At 41.3% G+C, this 27,027-nt stretch overlaps 1 protein-coding gene across 9 annotated transcripts in view; it reads left to right on the top strand.

Annotated features, from left to right (window-relative positions):
- LOC122882240 (neuroendocrine convertase 1-like) overlaps nt 1-27,027 on the top strand; it is a 180,559-nt gene that overhangs the window by 121,530 nt on the left and 32,002 nt on the right. For all 9 annotated transcript variants that reach the window (XM_044209423.1, XM_044209429.1, XM_044209428.1 and 6 more), the window contains 2 exons: nt 25,238-25,348; nt 25,690-25,783. In XM_044209423.1, the coding sequence (XP_044065358.1) occupies nt 25,238-25,348; nt 25,690-25,783 (205 nt within the window). The remainder of the gene's footprint in view (nt 1-25,237; nt 25,349-25,689; nt 25,784-27,027) is intronic.

Genomic DNA, 27,027 nt, shown 5'->3' with positions numbered 1-27,027 from the left:
ACTTGTTGCTATGGCTGTCAGCAACATGTGCCTATCATGTTTGGTTGTCTCTCTTTAAAGCAACAGTTCAACATTTTGGGAAATATGCTTATTTGCTTTCTTGCCGAGAGTTACTTTAGATGAGAAGATGGATATCACGCTCATGTGTTTAGAGTAAATATATATAATGCGTTTGTAAATCATTTTTGTGAGATGGTTTGTTGTTACACTATCATTTTGCACCTGTGTTACAACTATGGGCTACTGTAAACCCATAGTTGCTGTCAGATACACTAAAAACCTCACAAATTTCACTTTCCACTGGAATTACTGTTTTGTAATGAGCTATCATATTTGACACATCCAGAATGCTGATAAATGCATTTTGCACCTTGATTAGGTGAACCTAAATTCTACATGTATGTAATCCATCATAATTCTTGAATGCAACTATTCACAATAGTTGTTTCTTAATTTTCAAATAGCTGTTGTTTTTCTGAAAAAGCAAATATACAAGTAGTACAAAAACACTATTTTTGGCCGAATGGTTTAACTGGATTACAGTAAGTAAGTAAGTATTATGGGTGACTTTCAACAGTTTGGTTGTACTGAAAAGAACACACAAATCAAATTGCAGATCAACAAACTCCAAAAACACATTCAGAGCCTACTTAGTAGGTGATAATACTAATGACATAGAAAGCCTTTAATTCTGCTGCAGTGTTGTTTTGTGTTTGGCATACTGTAGGTGTGGATCAATACATTTATAACTGTTTGTTTATCTGTGTAACATGTCACAGACCCCCTAAAAATATTTCTCCAAGGATTTATAATTGAATAGTTTAACTGTCTACAGTGTACAGGGGGAGACAATGGTTGTGATTATGAAATGTATGGATACAGTAGTTATCCCTATATGGTCTCTAATTGGGATCATTTCAGGTAAATTAAATGGTGGCAAACTCATTTCTACCTGCATAAACCACATTAAATGCCCTGAAGGTTTCTTGACCACACTTTTCGAGCCACTGTAACACAAAACTGCTTGTTTAAAATAATGTATTGAATTTAAAGTAAGGTCAAGCCAACCGCAAGTAACAGATTTATGTATTAAACTGAAGAGATCAGGTGTTACTTATTACATATTTACTCAAGTAAACAGCCTGCGATGGATCACACAGGGGATGTCATCTCCCACTTGTTCACTACTGTATTTGCCACAAGCAGACACACCACTTTAATGTGCACACACACCTACACACTCGCCTCATATAAAGCGCTTCAACTGCAAAAAGCAGCTGTTTTATGACACTTGAGACAGGTGATCTTGTCCAGGAAGGAGTGTCATTGTAATCCTCTAATGTTATTATCACACTCACAGCATGTCTGAGTGTCTGTACCTGCTCTGATTTATATAGACAGAGGCTGGAAGAAATGGAGTTTCTCCCACTGACTGTGTGAAGCATGAATCTGGGAGGGAGAGAGAGAGTGAGCCCTGTGCTCCTCCAGACATCGTATAAACACTTTTACAATGCTTTTACATTGTCAGCCGGGCAATGACACATCTGTAATCAGTCATAGCGTTTGTGATGTTTTTCCTCCGCTGTCTGTCTCACTCACCTTAAAATTTCCTCTGCTCATCCTGGCTCTAACTCACCTCACCTCTCTTTTTCTTCTCCCGCCCCTTCTCTCCCCTTCTTTTCCCCTTTCTTGCTATTATTTTCTCTCGCTGCCTTCCTATTTCTGTCTTCCATCCCCTCTTTCGCAGCATGCCGTGCCATAAAATAGATTGTAATTACTGTGTTGCTGTGAGAAGAATGGATTAATTAAAATATAATGATGCCGATCACACCAGCGGGCGTCCGTTGAAATCTGTCCATTTAGGGGCTGTGGCAGAGAACTTGTAATGTCCAGATCACACTGCAGGCTAATTATGAAGAATGGTTTATTGCATGGGCAAGGACGGATGGACTAGACAGCGCAATGAGCACAGGGTCGCTTACCATCAATGAGGTTGTTACAATGCATTAAAGATTAGATATGATAGCTGTAATGAGAGGATCCATGTTTAAGAAAATTGAAGATAACGCTGAATTCTTATAGTTTATAGCGGGAAGTGAGTTTTGGATTCTGTAGGTGTATACTGTATGAGTGCAGTCTGTTTGTGGTTTGATTTATTACATGATTTAATATTTTCATGTATGTAATGTACATTTTTCTACATGTTGTTGCCGGTTGACTCAATGGTGATTTAGCCAGTTAATAAAGCACTTAATAAATAAAGCACTTCCCTAGAAAAGTTTGGGCATACAAGCCTGTATATTTTGGAAAAAAATAAAAAAGGAACAAAGGTTAGCATTAGAAGTGATAACCAGCATTGCAAAATAGACAAAAAATAAAGAGTGCCGCCTACAAATTCAAATTTCATCAAGAGAAAACTGAGTAAAAAAATCATAGTGCTGATAATTGTTTTTAAGTGCAGTTCAGAAACAGCAATGAAATGAGCGCCTAGCAATGATGGAGTGTAGACGATGTAACCTTTGCCGTACAGCAGCCGCTGTTATGGTGAAATGGCTCAACACAATGCAACTTAAGAAAACACATGCAAATAGACAAAACACAAACAAATGAAGTGAACTTCAATTCGATGACAGAAACCCTAAGTAGCAATTAGAAAAACGATGCTGCAAATAAATAAAACACGGGTAAATTAAGAAACATCTTCACCTGTATGACATAAAGAAACATGCTGCACGTAAAACAAAAGCCTGCTGCATGAAAACAAAAGCCAACAGAAAAGTGAAATAGAAGTTTCTGTGGGACACTAAAGGCTGATGAACATGCTAGTAACTAGACTGACTCAGTAATCTTGTATAGCAGCACATCTACCATCTACCTAAAGTTTGCAGACATTAGCCACCATAAGCTACGGGTGATACCGGACCAAGTAAGACTGTAGCAGCAAAAGAAACAACATTTTATTGCTTATAAATTAAAACGTGTAATTTCTTCTTTCAAAAGTTCCCACTAGTCCCACTTTAAAGAAGTTAATGGAGATGTTGAATATAACGTCTTTAAAAGTTTCACAGGGAGCATGTGCAGATTGAGGACAGCTGGGTGCATTGAAAGAAGCAGTTGCATGGCTTTGTTAAAGCTGAAGGAAAAATAGCTGCCTTTATAGCTGTTGGGTAAGTTGGCATTTATGTGTGTATATGTATGTTTATGTGTTTGTGTGTGTGTGTTTGGGGATTTGGGGGGTTGCTGGGTGGGTTGAAGGGGGCGCCCGCATCCCAGAGTTCCCATCTGTTTGACCTCCATATAGACTGGGAGCTTTAGAAACTCTGATGTTGGGGAGCGAACCCCCCCTCGCCCTCAGCTCCCACCGCCATGACGACAATAAACATGTCAACCGCCACACGCCAGAGCAATCTGCAATCAGATTTACTGTGCATGAAATATGGTGGTGCTTTTATTGGTCCAAAGACTTGTCACTCATAATTTATAGGCTGTTGCCAGGCCGGCTGTGATGTCAGCGAGCTCCCAGCACCCTCAGGAGAATCAGAAGGGAGTGAGTGAAAGAGATAGGGGTGAGGGGCGGTGGTTGGGTGGGGGTTTAGAGATATAACAGGCCAGAAAAGTTGTGTGTGTGTGTGAGAGAGAGGAGCGAGAAAGGGAATGAGGGAGAAAAGGTGATAGAAATGAGGAAAAAGGAAAAAAAATAACACACATCCATCCTGTTCCTCTCTGTGGGGAGTTTATCAGGTTGAAGGAGTGAAAATGTCAGGGGGTTTTTTCAGAGCCTGTACAAATGGATCTCCCCCTCTCCTCTCCTCTCCTCTCCTCTCCTCTCCTCTCCTCTCCTCTCCTCTCCTCTCCTGTCCTCTCCTGTCCTGTCCTGTCCTGTCCTCTCCTCTCCTCCAGCGTTGCTTGCTATCCTTTAAACACTGACACCTATTGATCACATGGTCGACGGAGAAAAAAAAAATAAAAATCCACGATTCACATCTCCACTTGAAGCCTCTCTGACCCAGAAATAGAAAGTGGAGAGTCTGGTGTTAGCGCCTTGCACCAGAGGGATGACGTACGGAGAAGAAGCAGAATGTCCAAACAGGCTTAATTTCATTTAATCTCTTCTGATAGCATAGGTGAAACTACAGTAATGATCCTGTGGGAGATTTAGATAGAAAATAACAGCGGTGGAATAGATCAAAGAAGCGTTGCCCTCTCTGCAAAGACGAAGTGAATATCAAGGAGAATGCATGAGTGGTAAAACGGTATTTTACAGGGGAAAAAAGCTAGTATGGCATTAAAAAATTAGATAAGATTCAATCCCTCTTTTGAAAAATGATACTCTGTTCACAGAGAACCATTAGAATGTTTACATTTGCAGCATTTTGTTCCATATCAAAATAATTAATTGCCTCCATTTTCAAATTAAAAGTACATTACAACACAATTAAGGATGCAAATGAGTCTGGGCCTGTCGCGGGGAGCCAGAAAAAGTGAAACAGTGACTGTGTTGATGTATGAGGGTTTGCGTGCTTTTTTGTGTATTAGGTGTGTCGCAATGGATCATTGTGCATGAGTGTGCCTGTGTGTGTTTTGTGTATTTGAATACAAAAAAATTATTGACGAGGAAGAGTCTGTGTTAAAATTACATCAGCATTGGAAAATAAATCAGAGCTCTGCAGTCATAAACAACACAGTAATTAGGTCACTCTTCCCTCAGTAACTGATCAACCAGAGGAGCAGATACTATGCCATTCCTATTGTGTTAAAGGCTTCTGTCATCAGTTAAAAAAATCACCCAACATAAACACAACACACACTTTTACACACACATATTTCTCTATCCCTGCCTCCTTTCCAGGGGCTCTGACCTCCAGCGAGCCTGTTCCATGAAAGATGTCTACATCGCGCTAGGAACTGGGACGGTAAAACATAATTTTGTCATAACCTTCCCTCTTTGGAGGGAAAACAGATATAAAAGTATATAGCCTGTGGTTTACTGCGAGTCCCCCTCACCCAGCCTGGCAGCAGCACGCAGGGCTGATGGATGCCGAGCGTCAGCCTACTTTTAATTGCTCGTAAATTTTTGATCCAGGGAAAACGCCACGTTCTCCTTGTCCCCCGGCGACATGGGTGACGGAGCCACTCAGGAGGGAATAAAAGAGCCTCAATGAGGATGGGAGGAAGAGAAAGAGGGATACACAGAGACACATATCAGCAGGTGCTCCATAGCATAATATATAGAAGACATTGTGAGTGCATAAAGGACCTTTATCAAGTATCAGTATGGTCCACTTTGAATGTTCCGCTTTGAGAATGTCTACATCAACAAAAAGCAGAAACACCTTTCATGAAGTGTTATCTTATTTCATCTATATAAATCTTGATGATGTCAGCAAATATGTTTTGTAAGAAACATAATGCAGTCCAGATTCTTTACCAGATTTTTTATCAACATGATAAGTAACCATTAATTAAGGTATCTGGCAAATCACACAATGTTGATACTGATCTGAATCTAAAATGTTAACTGACAGCGTATTTCATTTGTTATTTTTTTACATTATCCTCGTAGCAGCTAAAGCATTGTGAACCCCGGTCTCCTGCGCTCTGTACTCCGTCTATTCACCCCGACCACCTCCCTACGACTTCTGTGCAGTACAAGAACGTAGCACTTCCCACTGATCATAATCCTGGCAGAAATGACGTTTCCCTTAAAAATTAACTGACAAAACAAATTAGTAGTATATAAACGTAATTTCTAGGAGGCAGGGTTGCAAATGGTGTTTTAGACGCCGTTCCACCCTGACAGGGAGCCACAGAATCTTTGTAATTGTTGTGGTGTAAAAACATTTTTATGGGAAGATATCGAAAGTTATCACAATAGTGTATCACAACTAAAGGTGTGTTGAGACCGAACACAAATCGAAAATAAGAGGGATACAAAGAATATACATAAAGAAATACAAAATCAATGTACAGACATGTCCCAATAGACCCAAACAGATACTATATGCAGGGCAACATAGCAAAGATTGAGTTCAATTTGTGTTTGGCCATGGTTAGATTGACAATAGTGATGCTAAAAATTGCAGCCTTCTCATTCATTTCACTGACACCGCTGCATTGGTACATCGGGGGTCTTAACCCAGAGGGTTCCGGCAAAAAAACACAGGGTTGTCTGGCAAAATAGTTTTACCTGGATCATTTTTTCCATTATGCAGTGTCATCAAGCAATGCAGTGTCGTGGCCAAACAAATATGTGAACGGTGTAATTTGTGAATGTCTCAACAGAGGAAAGTGATGGTCATGATAATGTTTCACGGTTAAAAAAATGTTGTCTCGGGCTGTCCAGTGTTTTGGAGTCTGATGAGCTTTAAAAGTAATGGATTTGTTATTCAAAGTGGACTTCCCAGATCATATTTTATCTTCTCCCCGTAACGTGCAGCAACATGAGCACACCAGCAACCAGCAGGGGTTTTTTTTATCACCCGCTTATCCCAAACCTGTATGACTCAAAAAGGCAGCATTAAAACAGTGAGGGTCTGAGGACAATCGCAGATTCAACAGGGGTTCCTATTTGATGAAGGTCATTTTCTGGTTCCAGCTTCTCAAATGTGAAGATTTGCTGCTGCTGCTTCTTTTTTTTTTTTTTGGTTGGTTTTTAGGTTGGACTGTTGATTGGACAATATAAGCAATTTAAATGTTTCACCTTGGGCTCTGGGTTTTTTGTGCTGGGGTACTTTTTTACTATTTCCTGACACTTTATCATCGATAGTTAAAATAATATATATATATATATATATATATATATATATATATATATATATATATATATATATATAGGAAGAGAGAGAGAGAGAGAGAGAGAGAGAGAGAGATAGATAGATAGTGGCAGCCCTAGTTCAGTCTGAACACACATACAGAGTATAAAGGCTCGCTAGCAGCCCTAGAGGCTGTGCTGGTTGCTATTGTACACCCTACTTAAGTTAAATAATTTGAGCTGGTCCACTAACGGGGCGACTAACTGTGTCCTTCCCATCCTTAGTGTCCTACACTCTTGCGAGCAGTGTTAAGATGTTGGTCTTAGTATGGGCCTTAAAGAACACATATTAGTTGACCTCTATTATGTTTCTGTAAAGCGCATATACTAAGAACTGTGTAGCTATAAGATATAGATAGCTCTTTAATTTTTAAATAACAAGAGGTATCATCAAAGGAAGAAACATTTTACTCCTTTACTCCATTACTCCTGTAGAAACTCTCTGCGCAAATTGTCCGAGTCAAGCACCTCCTGTGGCTGCAGGAATTAGAGAACCTCTATCTAAAAGGAAACACTAACAGGGTGAAGAACTGAGGTGCAGTAGTCTGCATTAGCATATACAGCTCTCTTTTACTTCTCTTACTGTGGAACGCTCCTTTAAGTGCCTGTACAGCGTTGACAGTAATGGAGATGTGATTGAAAAATGGGGTTTAAAAACGTCTCTGCAGACTTGTGTCTGTTGCCAAGCCTAACAGATGCTCATCTGATCAATTTCTTACCCCGTTTGTCTTCCTCCCGAGATGAAAGAAAGAGGAGATAAATATAGGTTTATCCCACCATTTGCTTGTTCATTGCAGTAAGGTCCGACATCCTGCTGAGGATTTTGATTATTCCCTTCTAGTGTGTCAGACTCGGTCTAGCCTCTATCACTATTCTCTCCTTTTTTCCTATCTTCTTTTTTGGCTCTCATTTTTCTTTGCTTTTTCCTCTCCTCCTTCCCCTGCTGTTTGTGTTGTTCCAGTCTCATTTGAGTGGTTTTTGACTCACCAGGTTTGGCCTGTTGTGATCTCTTTCCTACTCACATCGATCCTGCCTCCATTTCCCCCCATGGTGGCCAAATCAAGACACGCTGATCATCCACAGGTCACAGTCTGGGCCAGAGGTCAGAGGTCAAAGGGAGCTGGCCAGGGTCCTGCTCACCTCTGTGTGTGTGTGTGTGTGGGGGGGGGACTATAATTACAGTGGGTTCTTTTCTATTTCACACTGAAACAAACACGCCTACTTACACGTTGACATAAAAACCTAAAACCCCCTGTGAATTTGAGGGATTTAACCGAATATAAGTACATTACTCTGATATATACAGATAATGTGCTCTGAACAGATACAAATATTTGCAGTAAGATCTTTTTTTTTTTACCTGACTGACCCAATTTGCTACAAACGTCAAACCACTTCCTTTCAGAGTCATAACTCAGTCAAATCGAAACACACAGACATCATACACGCTCTTTGCAGGGATGCCAGGATCTTTGTTTATACGTTAAACGTCTATAAATACTGATTATTGTCTGTACAGTGCAAACAGGAACTGCTAACAGCATGACTTTCCATGATGCAGATTTTCCAGAAAGTAAACAAATAGGCTATATGCTAAAAACATGGAGATGCAGATAGTTTTAAGTTGGATATTCATACATTCAACGATTTTTTAAAGTTATACAGTATTGTCCAGTGATTATGGCACATTACGGCATATTTTTTGTCAGTGGCATGTTTGTCAGCTTCCTACTTTTTTATTATAGACGCTTCGGACCAGCTTTCCATCAATCTGGGCCTCCTCCCATTGAAAACTGAATTCAACCTCCAGTTTTTAAAGAAAATCCATGCAAATGACCCAGTGAAATTGTGACGTGTATTTCCCCACTGTTCACCACCATCCATTCTCTTTCCACTATTCATTTCCACTGGTTATACAGATTTTATTTAGAAATGTTTCCTTTTTGGAGGATAACTACAAAATCATTACACAAATCATTATACTTAATTGTGTGATTAATTTTGGTATAATATAAAATATTGTTATTTTGTGTATTTTGTTAGCAGCTAAACTTGGAGGAGGAACTGAGAGGTATAAATGGGAGTAAACGACAATCTAACAGAAAATGAGGCACTCCAGTCTATTTCCAATAACTTCTGGTGTTCTTGGGAAATAAACGGATAATAGCTTTGCGTTACACACCTACTATTTATATAAAGTTTAGTTTGTCATAAACAGCGAATTGGCTGGTAATGAGAGCACAGATAGCCACGATGGATGACGAGACAAAGCACAGAGCACAACCTATATAACCAAAAACTTAATTAGGAAAAAAGCCTAAGAAATAGGTGATCTCTAAGAAGTGAAGAGCAAAAGCATCTTAGCAATAAGTGATTAACACAAAGGAAAGAAAATAGTAAATGAAAAATAAAATACTGGCAATGCTTACCACAGTAAAGTTCTAATTTTAGCATGGTGATAACTGTCATCCAGATTTCCTGATAGCACTGTTACACTGTTCGAGCTAACTGACTCACTACCATACAGTCATCCTGCAGGCTGACCGACACACAGACCCAGAGCTCGCTTCCAGTGGGCACAAAGGGAGAGAGACGGGTGAGCCTGATCAACCCCAGTAGTGTCAACCCAATTACTCATTCTCTTAAAGGGCTATTAAAACATAATTGCCCGGCGATTTACATCCAAGTTAACGTGGCCCCGAGATAATTTATTATTTTCCATAAGCCCTTTCCTTTGTGTGCCGACTGAATGAGTGGGGGGGGGAGAGGGAGACTGTAATTTCCTGAGTCATGAAGAAAGGCATGTTGGCAGCCCAGTGTAATTGTTTAAACCCCACTCTCAGACACCTTCCAGTCACCCCCTTTTAATACTCGTTATCGCTCTCATTAGCCCGGGGTCAGGGGTCAGCCAGCTCCCCCTAGAAACACAAACACAGCGCTGGGAAGAGGAAGGGATGGATGGTGGGCTGGATGAGGGGACTGGAGAGTTGAGGTTGGGGTGGAGACAGAGATTTCCACTCCAGTACTGGCTAGCTTGTATCTGCTTTATCCACCTTTTTATTTGTGGAATACTAGTGGAGTTACCTGCACTGTTTTATGCTAATACATGTTTATTGCTTAAATTTACTATACATTTGAAGTATAATGAAACTGAGGTTACTGAGGCATGGAGGAATGCTTTAGCATCAGAAATAAAGTACAGTTTCAGTAGCAGATCCAGTGGCAGCAAACCAAACACAGACAAAAATTGTAAGCATGGTAAGAGATTTTACACTGTCAAATATGTCATCATTGTCTGCATGTGTTCTGATTTATAACTTTACAACTTTTGTAATGTAAAATGTTGATTTTTTCTAAAGAGGTTATCAGTCGGCCGTCCTTGTAGCCTGGTGGTTAGGACACACTACACAAAATTGCTTCATTTTCTGTCTCCATGTTTCACATCTACTGTCACTGTCAATGGAGGCTAAAATGCCCCCCCCCCCAAAAAAAATGGTTATCATCTACAGCTGGTAAACACATTATGATATATTCACACTGAAGTGCCGTATTTGTAAATTTATCAAATATTCACTGATTTCCTTCTCTGGAATACAACTCAAAAATTGAATTTCAGGAAGTTCCTCCAGAAATTGCAGGAACAATGGTGACCTCGCTGTGTTCTTTCTCAGCTGTGTTTACATCTTACCTGCTAACTTTGCTTGAATTCTTTAGTTTGGAGTCATTTTAACTCAGCACACCAAACAACCACAATAAGACCATAACATGGGTCTCAGATCTCTTCCAAGTGGACTGAGCTGTCCACTGACCAACCACATGATATAGGATGATACCCACTTTATGTCGATGCTACCAACCTGTAGGAAGAACACCAAGCTTGAAATGCATTGCAGCCTGCGTAGCTGCTAAGCTCTCTTTTCCTATTCTGTGTCCCTTTTAAAGGTGTGCTCAAGTCATTCACACAAATTTGACAGCTGGATCTTTTGTGTAGTCCTTGTTGATTTGCCCTTAACAGCCAACCAGTATGTACCAACTGTACAGGTGTTAGCTGTACACTAGCTAGAAATAGATGCAGACCCGACCTTGTGTATGGGAGTGTGTCTGTATCTGTGTTTGTGTGGCAGAACTCAGAACTCACCAGAAACTCAACTGTTATTCTAGTCTCTCTCCTTTTTCCTCTCATCTCTATATGTTTATGAAAAAGATACATAAAGTCCCAGGATGAGCGCAATTTTTTGTGCAAGGTGAAACATTTTCAACACTCGTTAACGTGTCCTCACCTCTGTTCGTGCTGCCCTGGGTGAATTTGCGTCTAATCGCGCCCTCTCATTTTCTTTCTAGTGTCTTTGTACGCAGTCGAGCGGCCTCTAAAATTCGCCTTGATTCTGTCTGAACACACCTTAGTGTCTGCACTGTGTGCACAAACTGAGCAAATTACATTTTGCACATTGCTTTATTGAACAGCTTACCTTCTTTTTGTCCCTCATACCGTAAAGTATGACAGTGTTGCAGGATGACAGGTCACCAAAACTGTTAATCCTAACTCCAGTCACGTTAACTGCTTTCACTGCTTTTGTAATGGATCGTGTGAACTCAAGAGACTAAATGCAAAGTGTTACAAAATGTAACAAACTAATTGAAATCACAAGAAAACAATAGGCACAGCATTACTTATCTGTAAAGGTTCTCATTCTCTGTGTCTTTCATTGTTTCTTCTTTTTCAGTCTGTACATCTCTCTCTCTCTCTCTCTCTCTCTCTCTCTCTGTCTCTCTCTATCTCACTCCTTGATTTTGCTTTGATCCTGCTCACCTCCTCTGATCTGTCTGCAGGAATCACAACCTTGTTTTCCCCCCAAGTGTCCCTCTCTAATTGAAGCTAATAAAGATCAATTAAAGTCATTAAGGGCTTCTCTTAAACGAGGCATGGCTACTAAATGCATTAGCAGGCTCTCTGTCTTTCTCCATATATACTATATGTCTTTCTCTCTCCTTACTTTGCATGCACATGGGCCTGTTGGGGGTCTGTGGGGGCCAGGGTATTTCCAGGGTCACATCAATGAACATAACTCCTGACTGTTCTTGGAGTTGACATTTAACCACTACATCTGAGGCCAATACCAGTATGTTGCGTTCATTCTGCCAATAGCAATACTTGTGCTGACATTCAGTATGTTTCAAGTATTAATCAGCAACATTTTTAGAGAGAAAGATTCATTTAGATGAATATCCAATTCATGCAAGCTTTAACATTTGCAGTCTGGAAGGACATTCCCAGGAAAAATCCTCTGGCACACAGGAACTGATGTTTTTTACATTTCCAGTTTCACGTGTCAGTGCTAGACACACAAGTGCAGAAACACCAGTGAAACTGCAAGTGCTTAAATCATAAAATGAGGAACATGACTACAACTTGAACCATTTTAATGCCAAACAATTACATGGTCTCAGTTTTGCAGCAATATTTTCTTATTGGCAGAATGGAAAACACTGTAAGCATCCATTAAAGCTCATCATTTTTAGCTACGCTAATGGTGCGGCTCTAAGCATGGGAATGTTGGTCGGTTAGTCCACCACTTCTGTCCTGACTGAAATATCACAAAAAGCTATTGGATGGATTGCCATGAAATTTTGTTCAGATATTCATGATTCATGAGAGGATGAATTCTACTGACTTTGGTGATCTCCTGACTTTTATCTACAGTAGCGCCACCAGCATTTGTCAACTGTCCAACAGATTACAATGCAATTTGGTGCAGACATTTGTGGTCTTTGTGAACTTTGGTGATCTGCTGGCTTTTCATCTATCACTATCATCAGGTTAAAATTCCTATTGTCTAATACTTTGGTTTGTGACCAAATACCTTCAAAATTAATGACATTTCCTTCAGTCTCAACTTTACTTTACATTTAGTACTATTTTGCACTGTAGCAAATATTAACATGCTAAAATGCTATACTGAATTACTGATTAATAATACATGAACAATAATACCTGTTTACGTCACATGTAGTAATGGGAAGTGTATAAGGATTCACTATTAAAACCAAGGACTGTATCTATTTATATCTTTGAAGACTCAAAAGCACATGACCTGAGAGATTTCTATTGGCAGCAAAGACTTTGCAATTACTCTTCCACCACCCTGCGGCCAATTATTATATTTACTTTATTATGACTGCTAAAGCTTAAAAACAAATTTTGGACCTTGACATTTTTTTGGTATTCTTTACCATGAGAATTTCAGTCTCACAGTGCTGCTAGCATGGCTGTAGACTCACCATATTACTTCAGAGTAGAGCAAGAAAGTCCACATAGAAAACGTGTGCTTAGCAGCGTGGTAGTTTAAAGGACATGCTGGCACAGTATGTTTGGTTTTACCACATCACCAGTCACCCATCAGCCTCATAGCCACTGAGAAACCAGTATCAGAAAAGCTGGGGTCAGAGCCTTATCGCACTATCCAACTACTGTAGCACTAGAGCACTATTCTTACTCCAGACTCAACAGAAAACAGGCGATGTGACCGAGCGATAAGAGATGAAGGAGAAGGAGAAGTGACCCATTCACAGGACAGCAGGGAGCCTGATGGTGCTACCATGAGCTGACAAGCCTGTCAACACACTTCATACAGCTGACTGTGTGTGTGTGTGTGTGTGTTTACGAGTGTGTGTATCTGGGAGGATTTATGTGAATATCTCACTGTGTGCTTGTATGTCCTCAACATGTGAGAATACAGTGTGTGTGACTGACAACATATCTAAGTGTGTACGGTATATGTGAGACCATGCATGAGTGTGTGTGTGTGTATGAGATTGTGCTTGTGTGTTAGAGATGATGTTTGTGTGTGTAAATTTGAGTGCAAGTAAGAGACTATTGATGAATGTGTGTTTGCTTATGTATCTGGGAGTGTGTTAAAGAGACTAAAGCTAAATTAAATCTTACCACATCTCAGTTGTATGCGTGTTTGTATAGTTTGTGGTGTGTGTGTGTGTGTGTGGAATGTGTTTCATTAGTCGTGCTGCTTCATGTGCCCGTCTGCAGCTTCAGTACAGTATAGCAGCCAGTCTGGTGCAGGGATGAGGCGGTAAGCTCCCGATCACTCAGCCTGGACTCTGCCTCCCTCTCCATATGGCCACAGAAAGCCTCCGCTGCCTCCCTAGGCCTCTGCCAGTGTGAAAAGCAATTGTGTGGAATGTGTAGGAATTAAGTATTCCATCATTCAGCGCAGACATGCAATTAAAAGAGCCGCAGCCGTCACTCGCAGTAGATATCGCGTGAGTCATGTCACTGTAACTCAACACAGTGGACGCCTTCCATTTTATTGTTCTTAACAGGGAGGAGTAAACACACACATACACTTCCTGTTTCCCATTTGCTGTACACACTCACTTAGACATACCTTCACACACATAAAGATTAAAGATTCATCATAAAGATTTTTCAAGTCTATCTTAACACAATACTTGTATGTCCATATGTATGTTGAGAGACTTATTGGTTGCTCTAATAATTCCTCATGTCCATATTGGCCCTGACGTTATCTCTCCCTTTAGCAACTACACTGGAAGAAATGGTGGACAAAATCCACAGTCCTCATTCTGTGATAAAAATTGTTAGTCAGACTACCAAGGTTTCAGCAGTAGGTTTCTTTCACAGTTAGTCATTTAAGTACATGGAGTCATTTAAGTCCTTTTTTATGTTACTATATTCCTCCACTGCAGCTCAGCAAGGAAACAGCCATGGGAAAACCAAAGAGGACATTTGTACCAAAAAGTCAAGAATAGACAAAAATTGCATGCATGGCATGGCATCAATTCAACATGTGTGCATAAATATGTAAGATGAAAATAGTCTATATATATATATAAATATATATTAAAAAAAATTCAAAAACGGTTTTGTGTTCACTGCAGTTTGGCTGAAAGACATCATAAATATCATTGATTTGTTAAACAAGCTGGTAAATATATTAAGTTAAATTCACACAAAAGTGCCTTATTTGTAAATTTACTAGATAGTCATTGACTTCACTCTACAGACTATAAACATTTGGAACCTTGTTGTATTTTTTTCAGGCCATGTTCACTCCCTACCTGCCTAAGTTGCCAGTATACTTTATTAGAAGTGCTTGTCGGATGGTCAAACGGCTTCGGAAACCATTTGATTTCCCGCATGGTCAGACAACACGTTGTACAAACCACTTTGTACCACACCTTTTCTGGTGTAACCCGGCCATTACTTTATGTTTACTCCTTTCGTCTGGTGCTCACAAAGCAATGACAATGCAAAAACATGGGTCTCAGTCATCTTCCAAGTGGACTGAGCTGTGGTTGGTTTGTAGTTAAATTGAAACATGAACTAACAACAGTATAGGGTATATAGGATAACCGATTCACTCTTCACATAACATCCACCTATTATGGTATAGGATGCATATTCTCCTGTTTCTAGTGACCCCTCTTTGGCATCTCTTATAGATGAAGTCCAGTTGTACTCACTTCACTTACAAGCACAGCATTATATGCAGATTTTAGTCGCCATACCATGAAGAATTACAGTGTTGCAGGATGAGAGGTCACCAAAACTTTCTTACGCTGCAATAGAGAAAAGGGGAATTTTGTACAAAAAAACTGCAACTGGAAGATACCCACTTGATTTGCCTAACACAGGCAAAGCCTCACATTAGCTTTGACTGAACTTCAGAATGCATTCTTACACGGCACGAGGACTGTACCCCATCTCTAACCCTGTAGTCACACTAGGAAAGGATCACTTCAAGGCCAGTAAGAACAGGAGGAATAATTACAGCTACCAACAATTCTTTAGTCGTACATATGGGGATGTGAGTATTGTAATAAGACAGACTTGAAAAACAGACGTGCAGACAAAATCTGAACCTATCATTTAAAGGGAAAATTTGCCGCATTTTAAGTGGATGTGCAGTCAGTCTTGATGGTATATGTAATTAACTGAAGCAATGAATTCCTCAGTGCATGCTACATTGACTTAGAAAGCAAACTTCACAAAGTAGTTCTTCCTGCATCCAGTGGAGGCACGGAAGAACTGCAAGCGATTTCAGCTTGGATTTCTGGCTTCTGTGGGGCGTGCTCTAGATGCCGCACAAAAACAGAACTTCCTTGTTGTCTTTGCTTGTATTGCAAACTAGCTATGTTTCCAACAGCGAAAATGGCATCCCAAAATAAGTATGTGTGCAAAGGATGTTATGGAGGAGGATACATTTTACAGTGTTTTTGCTGACTCAGATATTCAGCTGTATGGAGCCAGAGTATACGCCGAAGAAATGTAGCTTAGAGAGGCTGAGGCTACATTTACCATCATCACTGACTGGACATCCGCATAAAATGTGCCAGATTTAGTGCTTGTCTCTGTAGTGTTTCCTCTAGTTTGTTTCTATCTCTTCTGATAGCTCATATCTGTTCACAGAGCTAAGCCTGAGTGGGCTACAGTGTAAATATCCCAGACCTAATTTTACTCCAACAAAATGTTCCTAGCCATTGTCAAGCCACTAAGTACAAAATGGTGAATTGCAGACACGAAGAGAGATAATTGCCACTCTCACTGGAAATTTGGCAAGCGCCTTCCCCACGAGACCCGGATGAAATGGTGCTTCAACCCCCGAAACTGTCATTCTTAATGAAATGGTAATTACAAACCCAGCGGAACAGCTGAGGGGCCTGCCGGGGCCCACAGAGCCCAACTACCAGAATAAACCAGCTACAACAACCTGCCGAGCGGAGGAAGGGAGGCAGGAAGGAGGAGGAGGGGGAGAGAAAGACGATATAAAGCAGGAAAGAGGTTCAGGTAGGTAGTAACACCAATAATCTGAGATTTATTTCAATTGTGAAATGTAATATACACTCCAGGTTGGAGTGTGCTGTACACTGGTACCCTCATCAATAATGCCGGTTGTGTGGAAGGCAGGAGGGGAGGTTGGTTAAAAGCGCCCACACAGCCTGGATAATTGATTGCTTTGTAAGTGAACCTGTCTTTAACCTTTGGGAGGTCAGGCCCAGTCGGACACCATCAGTCCTGCCTGGGGTTGAACCGCTTCCAGCCGTTTGTCTTCCGCTGCTCCCTCGTCTCAGGGCCGATTTGTCAAGCATGAGATGTTTTGGGTGTTTAGATTACAGGCGAGATGGGAAAACAAAGGCAAAATGCCACCCCAAACAAAAGGCCTGAGCCTGGATCTCCCACTGATCTGCATGCGGGGCAGGAGGCCAGCTACCTGGGGTGCTGAAACTGAAAGGGGGAGGGAGGGGGGCTTTGCTGAAACAGAGCCACAATGAAGCCCCCGAAACACAGCCACTGTGGAGCTTGAACCGAAGCCAGAATGGAGGCTGAACGGGAGCCAACGTGAGAATTGAACGACAGCCAGAACGGTGACATGAGATAGAGCCGGAATAGCGCCTTGAGATGCAGCCAAAATGGCAGCCAGAGACTCAGGGGGATAGGAAAGAGCTCAGGGCGGCTAACTGTTTTCTTCACGGCAGTACTCCTCATCACTGGAGATTTTAAAGTGTCCCTTTGCCCCCCTCCCAGGTACTTAGGCCTGTCTGTCTGTCAGGCTGTTAGAGAGTGACTAAAGATGATTTATCTCATAGATTATCAGGGCCAGTAGCTACGCCGTCGCTCATATGATGTCCTGGAGAGACAGGTCAGAAACAAACACTTTCTAGGACCGATCTCTTTCCTATCAGGACGGAGCCATTTATAGCTGACCTGCACTTTTTAACACATTGACAGGAGAAAGTCAAACTTGCATCTTGTTAAGCGCATGTGTGGATTATGGCTGTGTATTTATTTTCAGACATGATATTTCGGCACCGTAAGGTAAAAGCAGCTTGTTCTTGCGTGTTTGTGTCAGTGTGTTTTTGTTATGTATGAACAAGTGGGTGTGTGCACATGCAAGAGTATGTGTGTTTGTGTTAAAGCACAAGGTGCTGTGTGTGCCTGCCAGTTCCATCTGCTGTTCTATTACCATAGACGTGATGTACCTGCCACTTCCCTCCTCAGCTGAGGTGTGTGTGTGTGTGTGTGTGTGTGTGTGTGTGTGTGTGTGTGTGTGTGTGTGTGTGTGTATGTCTGTTGTATTCACCCATCCTGTTGTTAGATCTGACAACCACTAACACAGGCTTGTGGTGAAAAAAGGGAGAAAAAATACTCTCAAGTTCCAGATCCCTCCCTGAGTCTGACAGACAAACTGTCTGGGATTGTGGAAAAGCTACACTCCTCTCTTACCTTACTCTCTTCACTTCACTCCTCTGCCAGGATTTAAGCAGCCAAGAAGTGTATTTTGACACCATTCTCACAAGTGGAGTATATTCTCAGTACGATATTCTGTTGCTTTTACAGAAGCTTCCTAAATTTGTTTGGTTCAATCTCATTTATATTTGCATGCTCCATTAGGCATTTAGGTGATCCTTACAGTGTGTTCAAGAGTAGCATAACATTAAATGCACTTGCCACCAGTAGGGCTGTGTATCATTTCATTATCGTTTGGTTACAGTGTGTATTCAGTACCTAAGTTGAGGTACCGATACCAAAACAATGTTGTTGTTTTTTTAACCTTACTTAAAAAAAGTTTCATTTAACAAAAGAGCAAAGAAACTAAATTTAGATCCTGGTTTCTTCTGTCAAAACACAGGTAAGGTTCCTGAGTTCCTAAAATGGTTTCTGGGCCCTTTAAAAAGTTCCTTCAATACAACACACACATTTCCGTCATTACAAAAAAAATAAAGAAGTTCAAAACCCAGTCCTAATCAAAAAATGAGAAGCAACCAAATTCATTGCCCTTGTAAGATACATGTGATCTCAGCAGAATCATGTAATACAGAGCTGAAGGAGAGATCACATGTCAGAATTTAATCTCTTCTTCCGATTTTCCCACCTTTATCACTGTAAATACAACAGTATAATCTTGTTTGAATGAATACGCCGTTCAGAGAGTGTATGCACATTTTGCAGTTTAGTGTTTATATGTGTTTTTGTGTGTGTGTGTGTGTGTGAAAAGAGAGCATGTGTGTGTCTTTTTGTGATGGTACACCAACATAAGGGATATGGAATATGTGTGTGTGTATACACACCTAATGCATTCTGGCAAGCCATTTCAATTTCATGCAAGGCCATAGATCGTCCGAGGGCAGCGGGTCCCTCTCTATCTTTTTCTCTCCCTCAGTCTCCCTGGTGAGGTTGTAAAACTGGCCTTGTGTCTCTGCCTCAGCCAGATAGATTAATTAATTATCCAGACCTAGTGTTTTTTCATTGCTGAGCCAATTACTCTGTGACTGAGCCTCTGGTCTATATACATGTGTTTTTTAGAAGAGAGAGAGAAAATGCCTGTGTGTGTGTGGGTGTGTTTGCAGGGAAATTACAGATATAGCTCATCCATAGACAAACAATCCCACTATCACTTAATATTACAGTAGCTATGCAATGATATTGTTTCCTGCGAAAGGAGAGGGGCATTGACTCTTGACCTCAAATCATGATTGGTTATTTAGACATAAAAGAGCTCTTCTCCTTATTCCTCATTAACTTCCTCTCTTTGAACTTCTGTTTTGAATGGAATATCGCTCAGCCCAAAATATTTCTGTCCTTTGCAAGCCTGAAATATTGTAATGCTCCAGTTGTACGCAGAGATGCAAAATGTTGATGTTAATTGTGTGTGCGTGCATGTGTGCATGCATTTGATTGATGGGTCAACAAATGAACTGGGCTGAATGAGCCGTGTGTGTGTTTGTGTGTGTTTATGTGTGACATACACCGACTCGCCCTGAGGGACAGGGGAAACGGAGCGCTGCACCTCCTGCAGGGGGTGCCGTGTCTCCCGGCAGGGGGGTGCAACAGGCAAACAGAGGGGTGCCTGTACACCCCTCCACCCAAACCCCTACTCACACCCACCACCCCTATCCACCCTGCTGCGCTACAAGACGGGTGGGGGGTTGTAGGGACCCTGTGCTTTTCTAAACCTCCACTAATGCATAATTCATGTACACGTAGCAATTTTGATATTTTACTGGGGGGGTTGAAAAACAGAAGAAATTTCAAAACAAACTTCCACAACAGCCTGCACACTCATCCTCCTCAGCTGCCTTTTTTCTCATTCAGAATTAAACGTCGCCGCCACAATGAACTGACAGCAAGTTGCTGGCAACGCAAATCTGCTCTGCAGTTTGAAGAGCAGAAGTCTCGACCTCCCGTACACATCACAATTTGCAAAATTAGAAAATAAATAAATACATCACATTTCAAATTCCTGCAAAGAATCAGAGTGTAATGTTGTGATACAAATGGATTTCTGTGTATTGATGCTGTTTATACTATTTATGCATGTTTGCTTTCCATTATATAATTTGATCTAGACTCACTCACCTGTAACCTAAAGGCATAATCATTTTATATTCTTTAACACTACATGTAGACTCTGACCTCTATGTGGCTCCCATGGTGAAATCATGTAGCAGATGTCATACTTCTCGATATACACATAAAAACAGACTTTGTTTTTAATCGTTACATTTCTGTTTGCTTCATCGCATTTAGTGATATGGCATCAAAAACTCATCCCTTTGAGGAGGCAAACAAAGGCTCCTGGTTCAGTGTTTGCTTTGTCCGGAGTGAAAGAAAAGCACTCGGGACCCAGGAGGGAATCTTATGCCAAGCTTGTAGCGTAGCTCTTACTCAATTCCCCCTCTCTCTCTCTCTCTCTCTCTCTCTCTCTCTCTCTCTCTTTCCCCACAAGGGCAGAGACATTTAAAAGGACTGTACCTTGGTGTGCGTCCAACAAAAGCTCTCTGCTGAATTTCATCCTCTTTTGAATTTGTGTTTGAATAACACTCGAGCTACAAATCAAAATATGTTGGACACTGAGAGTGAGGTCATGAGGTATAGATCATTGTGGCTTCCAGAGAAGTCTCCTTGTGTAAGAGAAGGGGACGGGTGGCTGCTACTTTGACTGATGGCTGTAGAGACTAAGAGGGCCGTTTGGTGCCCATTCTCCTGAGACTAAGTCCATGCCTGTGCCAAACCCCTCATTTTCCTCCCCGCAATATATTTCATTAAACTTTTAACTCTTTGCAAGGTAATTCACTTGACATTTTGAGGCAGCGCTGTTGAAGACTGTTGAGTGTTTCTCTCTCTGTAATTTTAAGTCAAACAGATATTTGCCTAAAACAGCCTAAAAATATATTCCAAAATCATTTTTTCTCTATAAAAACACGCATTCAGAACAGTTAAATGGATGAATTTGTATAACATCCAAACCAACAAATCTGAGCAGCGCGGCACAGCATTTCATGGTTACAGCCGTGCAGGTCCCAGTGGCACAGATATAATTAAGACCTCTTCTTAATTACTTAATAAGCCTAATTAGTAACATTTCCGAGCAGCAGATTTGGCTGTAAGAGCGATGGAAATCAGAAGAATGTTAAGTCTATTTGTTATTTCATTTAAATCCTAATGTTAATGAAATTAGTGCATCATGATATAACAAAAACAAACCATGCTGGGATTGACCATAGGGCTAAATCCAGTTTTCTATGCTCCCGATAAACATTCAATTAAGTGCTACCAAAAGGGGGAAAGAAAATCATAGAAAACAAAAGTAAGCATAGTGTTTGTTGGCTGCTCCAGTCATGTGTCACCTTCATCATTGTTCATTTTTCATTAGCCCGTGGCCAGATGTGATGGAGAGGTGCGTGAAACTGACCAGGGGTCTGCTGTGTTGTCGTCAGGATAACTAAGGCAAGCTCACCAATCATGCGCTGGAGCTGCTTCTGCATTCCTGGCCACTTAATTAGAAGTTGTTGGTACCACAGAAGGTGTCACCAACCTTTTCAGGCGCTGAACAGATGGTGTCCCCTCTTTTTGAGGTCCTGCCAATGCCCACTCTGTGGCTCCTGGGAAAATGACCTAACTCACAGGCAGCTGCTTAGTGCGGCTTGAGTGATTCTTTACAGCCACTTCTATTGGGGGGGACTTAGCAGGACGTACCATTGCAAACAAGGGGTGAGACCGCTGCAGCTAGGTCCCTGGATAGCTGCAAAAATCTGCTTTGGTTGCAGCATACCAGTTGGTAAAACTGTGTTCTTAATGCCATGTGCAAAGAAAACCCTGGAGATCTTGATGTCTCAGTGCTGGTTGGGTTTGTGTGCACCTTCCTCTGCTGCTGGCAGATGGTGTGAATATCAACAGAGAAAGGACCTGGGAAGGCCTGCAGAACAAAAAGTGAAAAGGGTTCCTCCACAGTTACAAAGAGGCCCCATGGAGTGGTGGGGGGGAGTGGCCTTGGTCCTAATGGATAAAAAGAAGAAGGGAGTAAGAGTTTGCAAGGGCATTTGCCGCCGAGGAGTGAAAGTGGATGGAGAAAATACGAGGGCTGCAGATTCGATATGTGTGGAGGCGGGGGGGTCAGGGGTTTAACATGCTTCGTGCTGCGTGGACAGAAGATCGGCTGTCACTCTGTAGTTGGCTTGGCTCAACCTCCCTCCAACCACGCAGGAGGTGGAGAAAGAACAAGTTGAAAATTTGATGACTGTGTTTTATGACTAATTGCTTGACATGCATCACATTATGTGACATTTTGCAGTATTTCCAAAAATCTCAATCACATTCATTCAAGAAAATGTATAAATCCTGTGATTAAACTACTCAGCAATGTCACAAACCACAACAGTCATAAATCCTGTTCTGCACACATTTCTATTTAGAGAAATCACAAGGCTTTTGCCGAATGTAGCAGTGTGTTAGTGTTTTACGTTTCTTGCTACTGATGATGAGATGGCTGAAAAGGCCGGAGAGTCTTCTTGAAAAGCGGCTCAGCTCAGCAGTGCTGTTTCATTGACATGGCAGGGGACATAAAATCTGTCATTTTCATCATGTTCTATCGTGGGTAAACCTGTTTCCTGCAGCTTTCTCCATCAGATATATGTCTGTGTGGGTTTATGGCCGTGGAGCTGGGGCAGGCCCGATCGATCTGCGGGAGCTGTAGGATTTAATAGGTGCACAGCTCTCGCTAAGGGGTACGGGGTGGGGAGGGTATATTTAATCATTAAAAGGGAGCAGGGTGGAAAGCCCCGGTCACCAACAGCTTCTGTTTTATGAGAAGTCAGGGTATCAGTTTTCCCCACACTGTGAAATATCTTAGGTGATCTATTGTTATTGCTGGTGTTTTTATTGTACTTATCCATTTTAGGTAGCCAAATCAAAAAATTAAACTTAAGTATATACTTAGTCACACTGATGTGCGTTTACATGCATTGTATTGTGTGTCTGTTTTGGTTTTAATGTGTTCTTTAAAAGACAATAACTCCAGAACTATACAATAATCTTCATACTGAATCTTAAACATTATTTACAATAATAATGGAAAATACCAGGACGTTAAGATACAGATTTCATATTAACAGCTCTTATGTTATAGGACAAGTGGGGTGACACAGGACTATTTCTTAATTAATGCATACCATTGTTAGTTAATGATCTAATCAGCATAATCACCATTGCATTAAATACATCTGGGATGTTAGAGATCTCAAGTGGCTTTTCTTGGTGTCTTTGCTGGTGAATCTGCCACTGAGCAGTGCCATATTGACATGGTGTGTGTGCCCTATACTTAAATGATAGGGCTGGTGATATTCAATATTTTTTAAATTGTCAACAAATTCTATCTAAAGCTCAAAACCAGCGATAAATTCATCCTTCTAACAGGTATTGTCTGTGTAGACAAAGCCGATGTGATAGGTTTCCAGAGTTGTAAAATCCTGTCACATCTGCTAAGTCATCTCAAGGATCTGATACTCAAACCAGCCTTCCTGGATCCGATTTCATTGTCTCACCGCTACGTGAAACAACACGACCCTTGTGTTGGTGATCTGTTGATCTGATGATCTGTTTTTGTCATTACAACAGAACACGTTTTAAGCAACAACACTAACATTAGTGTGAATGCATCTTTAAATATGTATTAAGGAGCATTCAGGAACACAATTCGCTGTAATCAGTTAGTTTTTGGTGACACACATTGATTACTAAATGAAAACACTTTTACCTCCCATCATGTAGTATAAGCATATTTGGAACTTGAAGAGCCAAATAATAATAATATGTTTAGGTTGTTTATTCCTCAGTGGGATCCATGTCAGTCGGAGCCTTAGCAGTCACTAGTCTAGTCTTCTGCATTCAGCTCTTGTCAGCTGTGCTTTTGCTCCAACTCTTCACAGCTTTCACAAACCCCCCGGATGACCTTGAACTTCAGCAGCGCACCTCAACCCCACACACCCGTCTGCCTAATGCTATTATGCTGGGCCCTACATGCTAAAAGTCATTGGTGGTGATAGTGGCTGATTAGATTGTGTCCATTGATCGCACGACGTGCTGTTAGGACGAGGACGGTGTGGGCTACAGCTCCTGCCTCTCCTCCTCAGACACACTGACAGTCTGAGACAGAGGAGATGGAGCCCCATGTAGGGCTGCAGATTGAGTTATTGATCAGCTCTCTCCTTTCTCCTGTCTCTGTCTGTCTCTCTGTTGCTCCAAGAGACCCCGTCATCAGGATAATGAATTTCACTTATTGCAGATTATCAGCATAAGGTCTGTATGGTAATAATGGCAGAAATTAGCTCTTTGTCACCCCCTCTGGATTTCCAAGAGGAGGGGTTGGGGAGAATAAAGGTTGTTAAGGCCCTGTTACTCAGTCTGAGGACTGTGATTTTAACAAGAGGGAACTGAAAGAGCGAAAGTGTGTGAAAGTGAACGATTTCAGGGAGAATTAAGTAGAGACTTATGAGGACTGCGATTTCAACATCACTGAAGTGGCGGAGGAGAGTTCTGATGCAAGAAAGTCAGGTTTGATGGAGGAGAGTGAAGGAGAATTTAGAGAGGAAAAGACGGCTGCTCTGTAAAAAAAAAGAGGAAAGATGAGCGTGGATGATTCAAAAGAGATGTAAAGAGACGGCCAAGCAGGAGCGGTAAAGTGGAGGAGAGAGAGTAAGATAGACAGTGGTCATACGGTCACCAGGCAGCGACGCCGCTTAAGGGTCGGCCATTGTGTCTCCAGCACCCAGATTGGGATGGTAAAGAATGAATAATGAGGCTTGATTACAGTCCGTGAGATGGCACATTGTTCAGAATCAATCCTCCAGGCAATTACGGGCGGTACAAACAGCAGCCCTCAGCCCGGACAGAGCGGGAAGTGATTGTGTCAGAGGACAACATCATCTTCGTCAATGACTTGTTGCCTCCTCATGTCAGAGCCATTAGCACTTACTCTGCTCCTGCAGCACATTCAGCCGCCCACGTGAAAGCCTCCAGTTCACGTGTGTGTGATTATATAAGGATGCTTGTCCTTCTCATATACACAAACACATACAGCATATAATAGAGGGCATGTTCCGTTCTTGTTTCAGGTATGGCTTTGGATTGCTGGATGCAGGGTTGATGGTGCAGCAGGCCGCACACTTCAACACTGTTCCTCCACAGAGGAAGTGCACGCAAGAAGTCACACTCCATCCTACCAGGTAAAAAAGCCTTTTTTTTCTCCAGCGACTACATACTGTATGTTTATGTAACCCCCATAGCTGCTGATGTTCTATTTTTATTGCTTTCACTGATTTTTGTTGCTTATATATTGTAATTTTTGTCTCAAAGATTTTCCTTGTTGTATCACATTACTTTACCTGCTTCAACAAAACGGCTTCCCTACAGCAATCAATAATCTTTCATCTTATCTTCATCCATACTGTCACTGTGTGTGTCTGTATATTTGTAGGAGAGGATGCATGTGTATGAGTGTCTATTAAGCATGCGAAAAAGACGTTTGGCTACTGACTGACATATGTAATGATGTTTTATTGGTTAGGATCTTTTGTCCAGGAGGCATGGTCAGTGTGAATATCCAATCAGAGGCCTGCCGTGGTAGGACTAATGAGATCAACACTCTGGAGCACGTTCAGGTCAGGCGGCAGTTTTAAAACACACTCAGATGGCATGAACATGCAGTACATTGGTGACAATCTACATTTTTTCTAGGAATAACTTGGATATAAAAATATTGGGGGGAAAAAAATACTTAAAGAAGATGCTAAAGAATTAGTTAGACTTTTTGGGAAATATGCTTATTCGTGTTATTGCCTAGAGTTAGATGAGAAGATCAATATCACTATTTCATTTGTCTGTTAAATATAAAGCTACAGCCAGCTTAGCTTAGCTTAGCATAAAGACTGGAAACAGGGGGAAAGAGCTAACCTGGCTCTCTACAAATGTAGCAAAATCCACCTGCCAGCACCCCTATAGCTCACTAATTAACATGTTATATCTTGTTTGTTTAATCCATACAAAAACCAAAGTGAAAAAACAGTAAATTGTGGTTGCCAGGCAACCAGCCAAGACTCCAGGAAGTCACTGATCCCAGCCAAGAAATAGTCCTGCTAATAAAACCACAACTTGTCCTGGCTGCTTTTACAGGGTTTCCAGTCATTATGCCAATCTAAGCTAACTGGCTGTAGGTTTATATTTAAAGGACAGATGTGAGAGTGGCATTGATCTTCTCATCAAACTCTCAGCAAGAAAGCGAAGAGTTTTTCCCAAAATGTCTAGCTATTCCTTTAAATCATTGGAAAGATGAAAAAGTCCATTTTCACCTACAGTATAGATAGATATTTTCTTGTATACTTGTATTTAGTTTCTGCTGTAAATCGGCTCTTACAGCCTTTCTATGTTTCCTGTTGACCTTGACATTATGCACATCAAGAAGAAGTGTATTGAAAACTTAACTTCTGCCAGCAACTAGGGAAGCTCGAACGTTTCATACAAATTATTTTCAGGGTTTCTGTGTCATGTGTTCTGTCTGAGAATAGAAGAGATAAAAAAGGATCATACTGTGATGTGTAATGTGTTGGCTGTGTCATTTGCAGAAAATGGCAAAACTGTGTTTTCTTGAGTACAGGCACATACATGCAAATGTGTTTGACTGTGTCAGCAGGCATACGTAACGTACGTGTCTGTGTACGTGCACATTTGAGTTTGTGCGACTTATCTGTGTTTGTGAGTGTGTGTGTACTTGTGAAATAGCGAGGAGAGAGAGAGAGAGCCGGAGTGTGTCAGCATGTAAATTGAAAAGGCTTCATCTTTGCGGCTCTGCTCCCTGGCAGAAAGCGTGGGTCAGGCCATCGCTGCGAGGTGTGATTGATGGACGTGT

Source organism: Siniperca chuatsi, linkage group LG9 (genome assembly GCF_020085105.1).
Source record: "Siniperca chuatsi isolate FFG_IHB_CAS linkage group LG9, ASM2008510v1, whole genome shotgun sequence".
NCBI classification, from domain to species: Eukaryota; Metazoa; Chordata; class Actinopteri; order Centrarchiformes; family Sinipercidae; genus Siniperca; species Siniperca chuatsi.
This window is presented reverse-complemented; position numbering and strand designations above follow the sequence as displayed.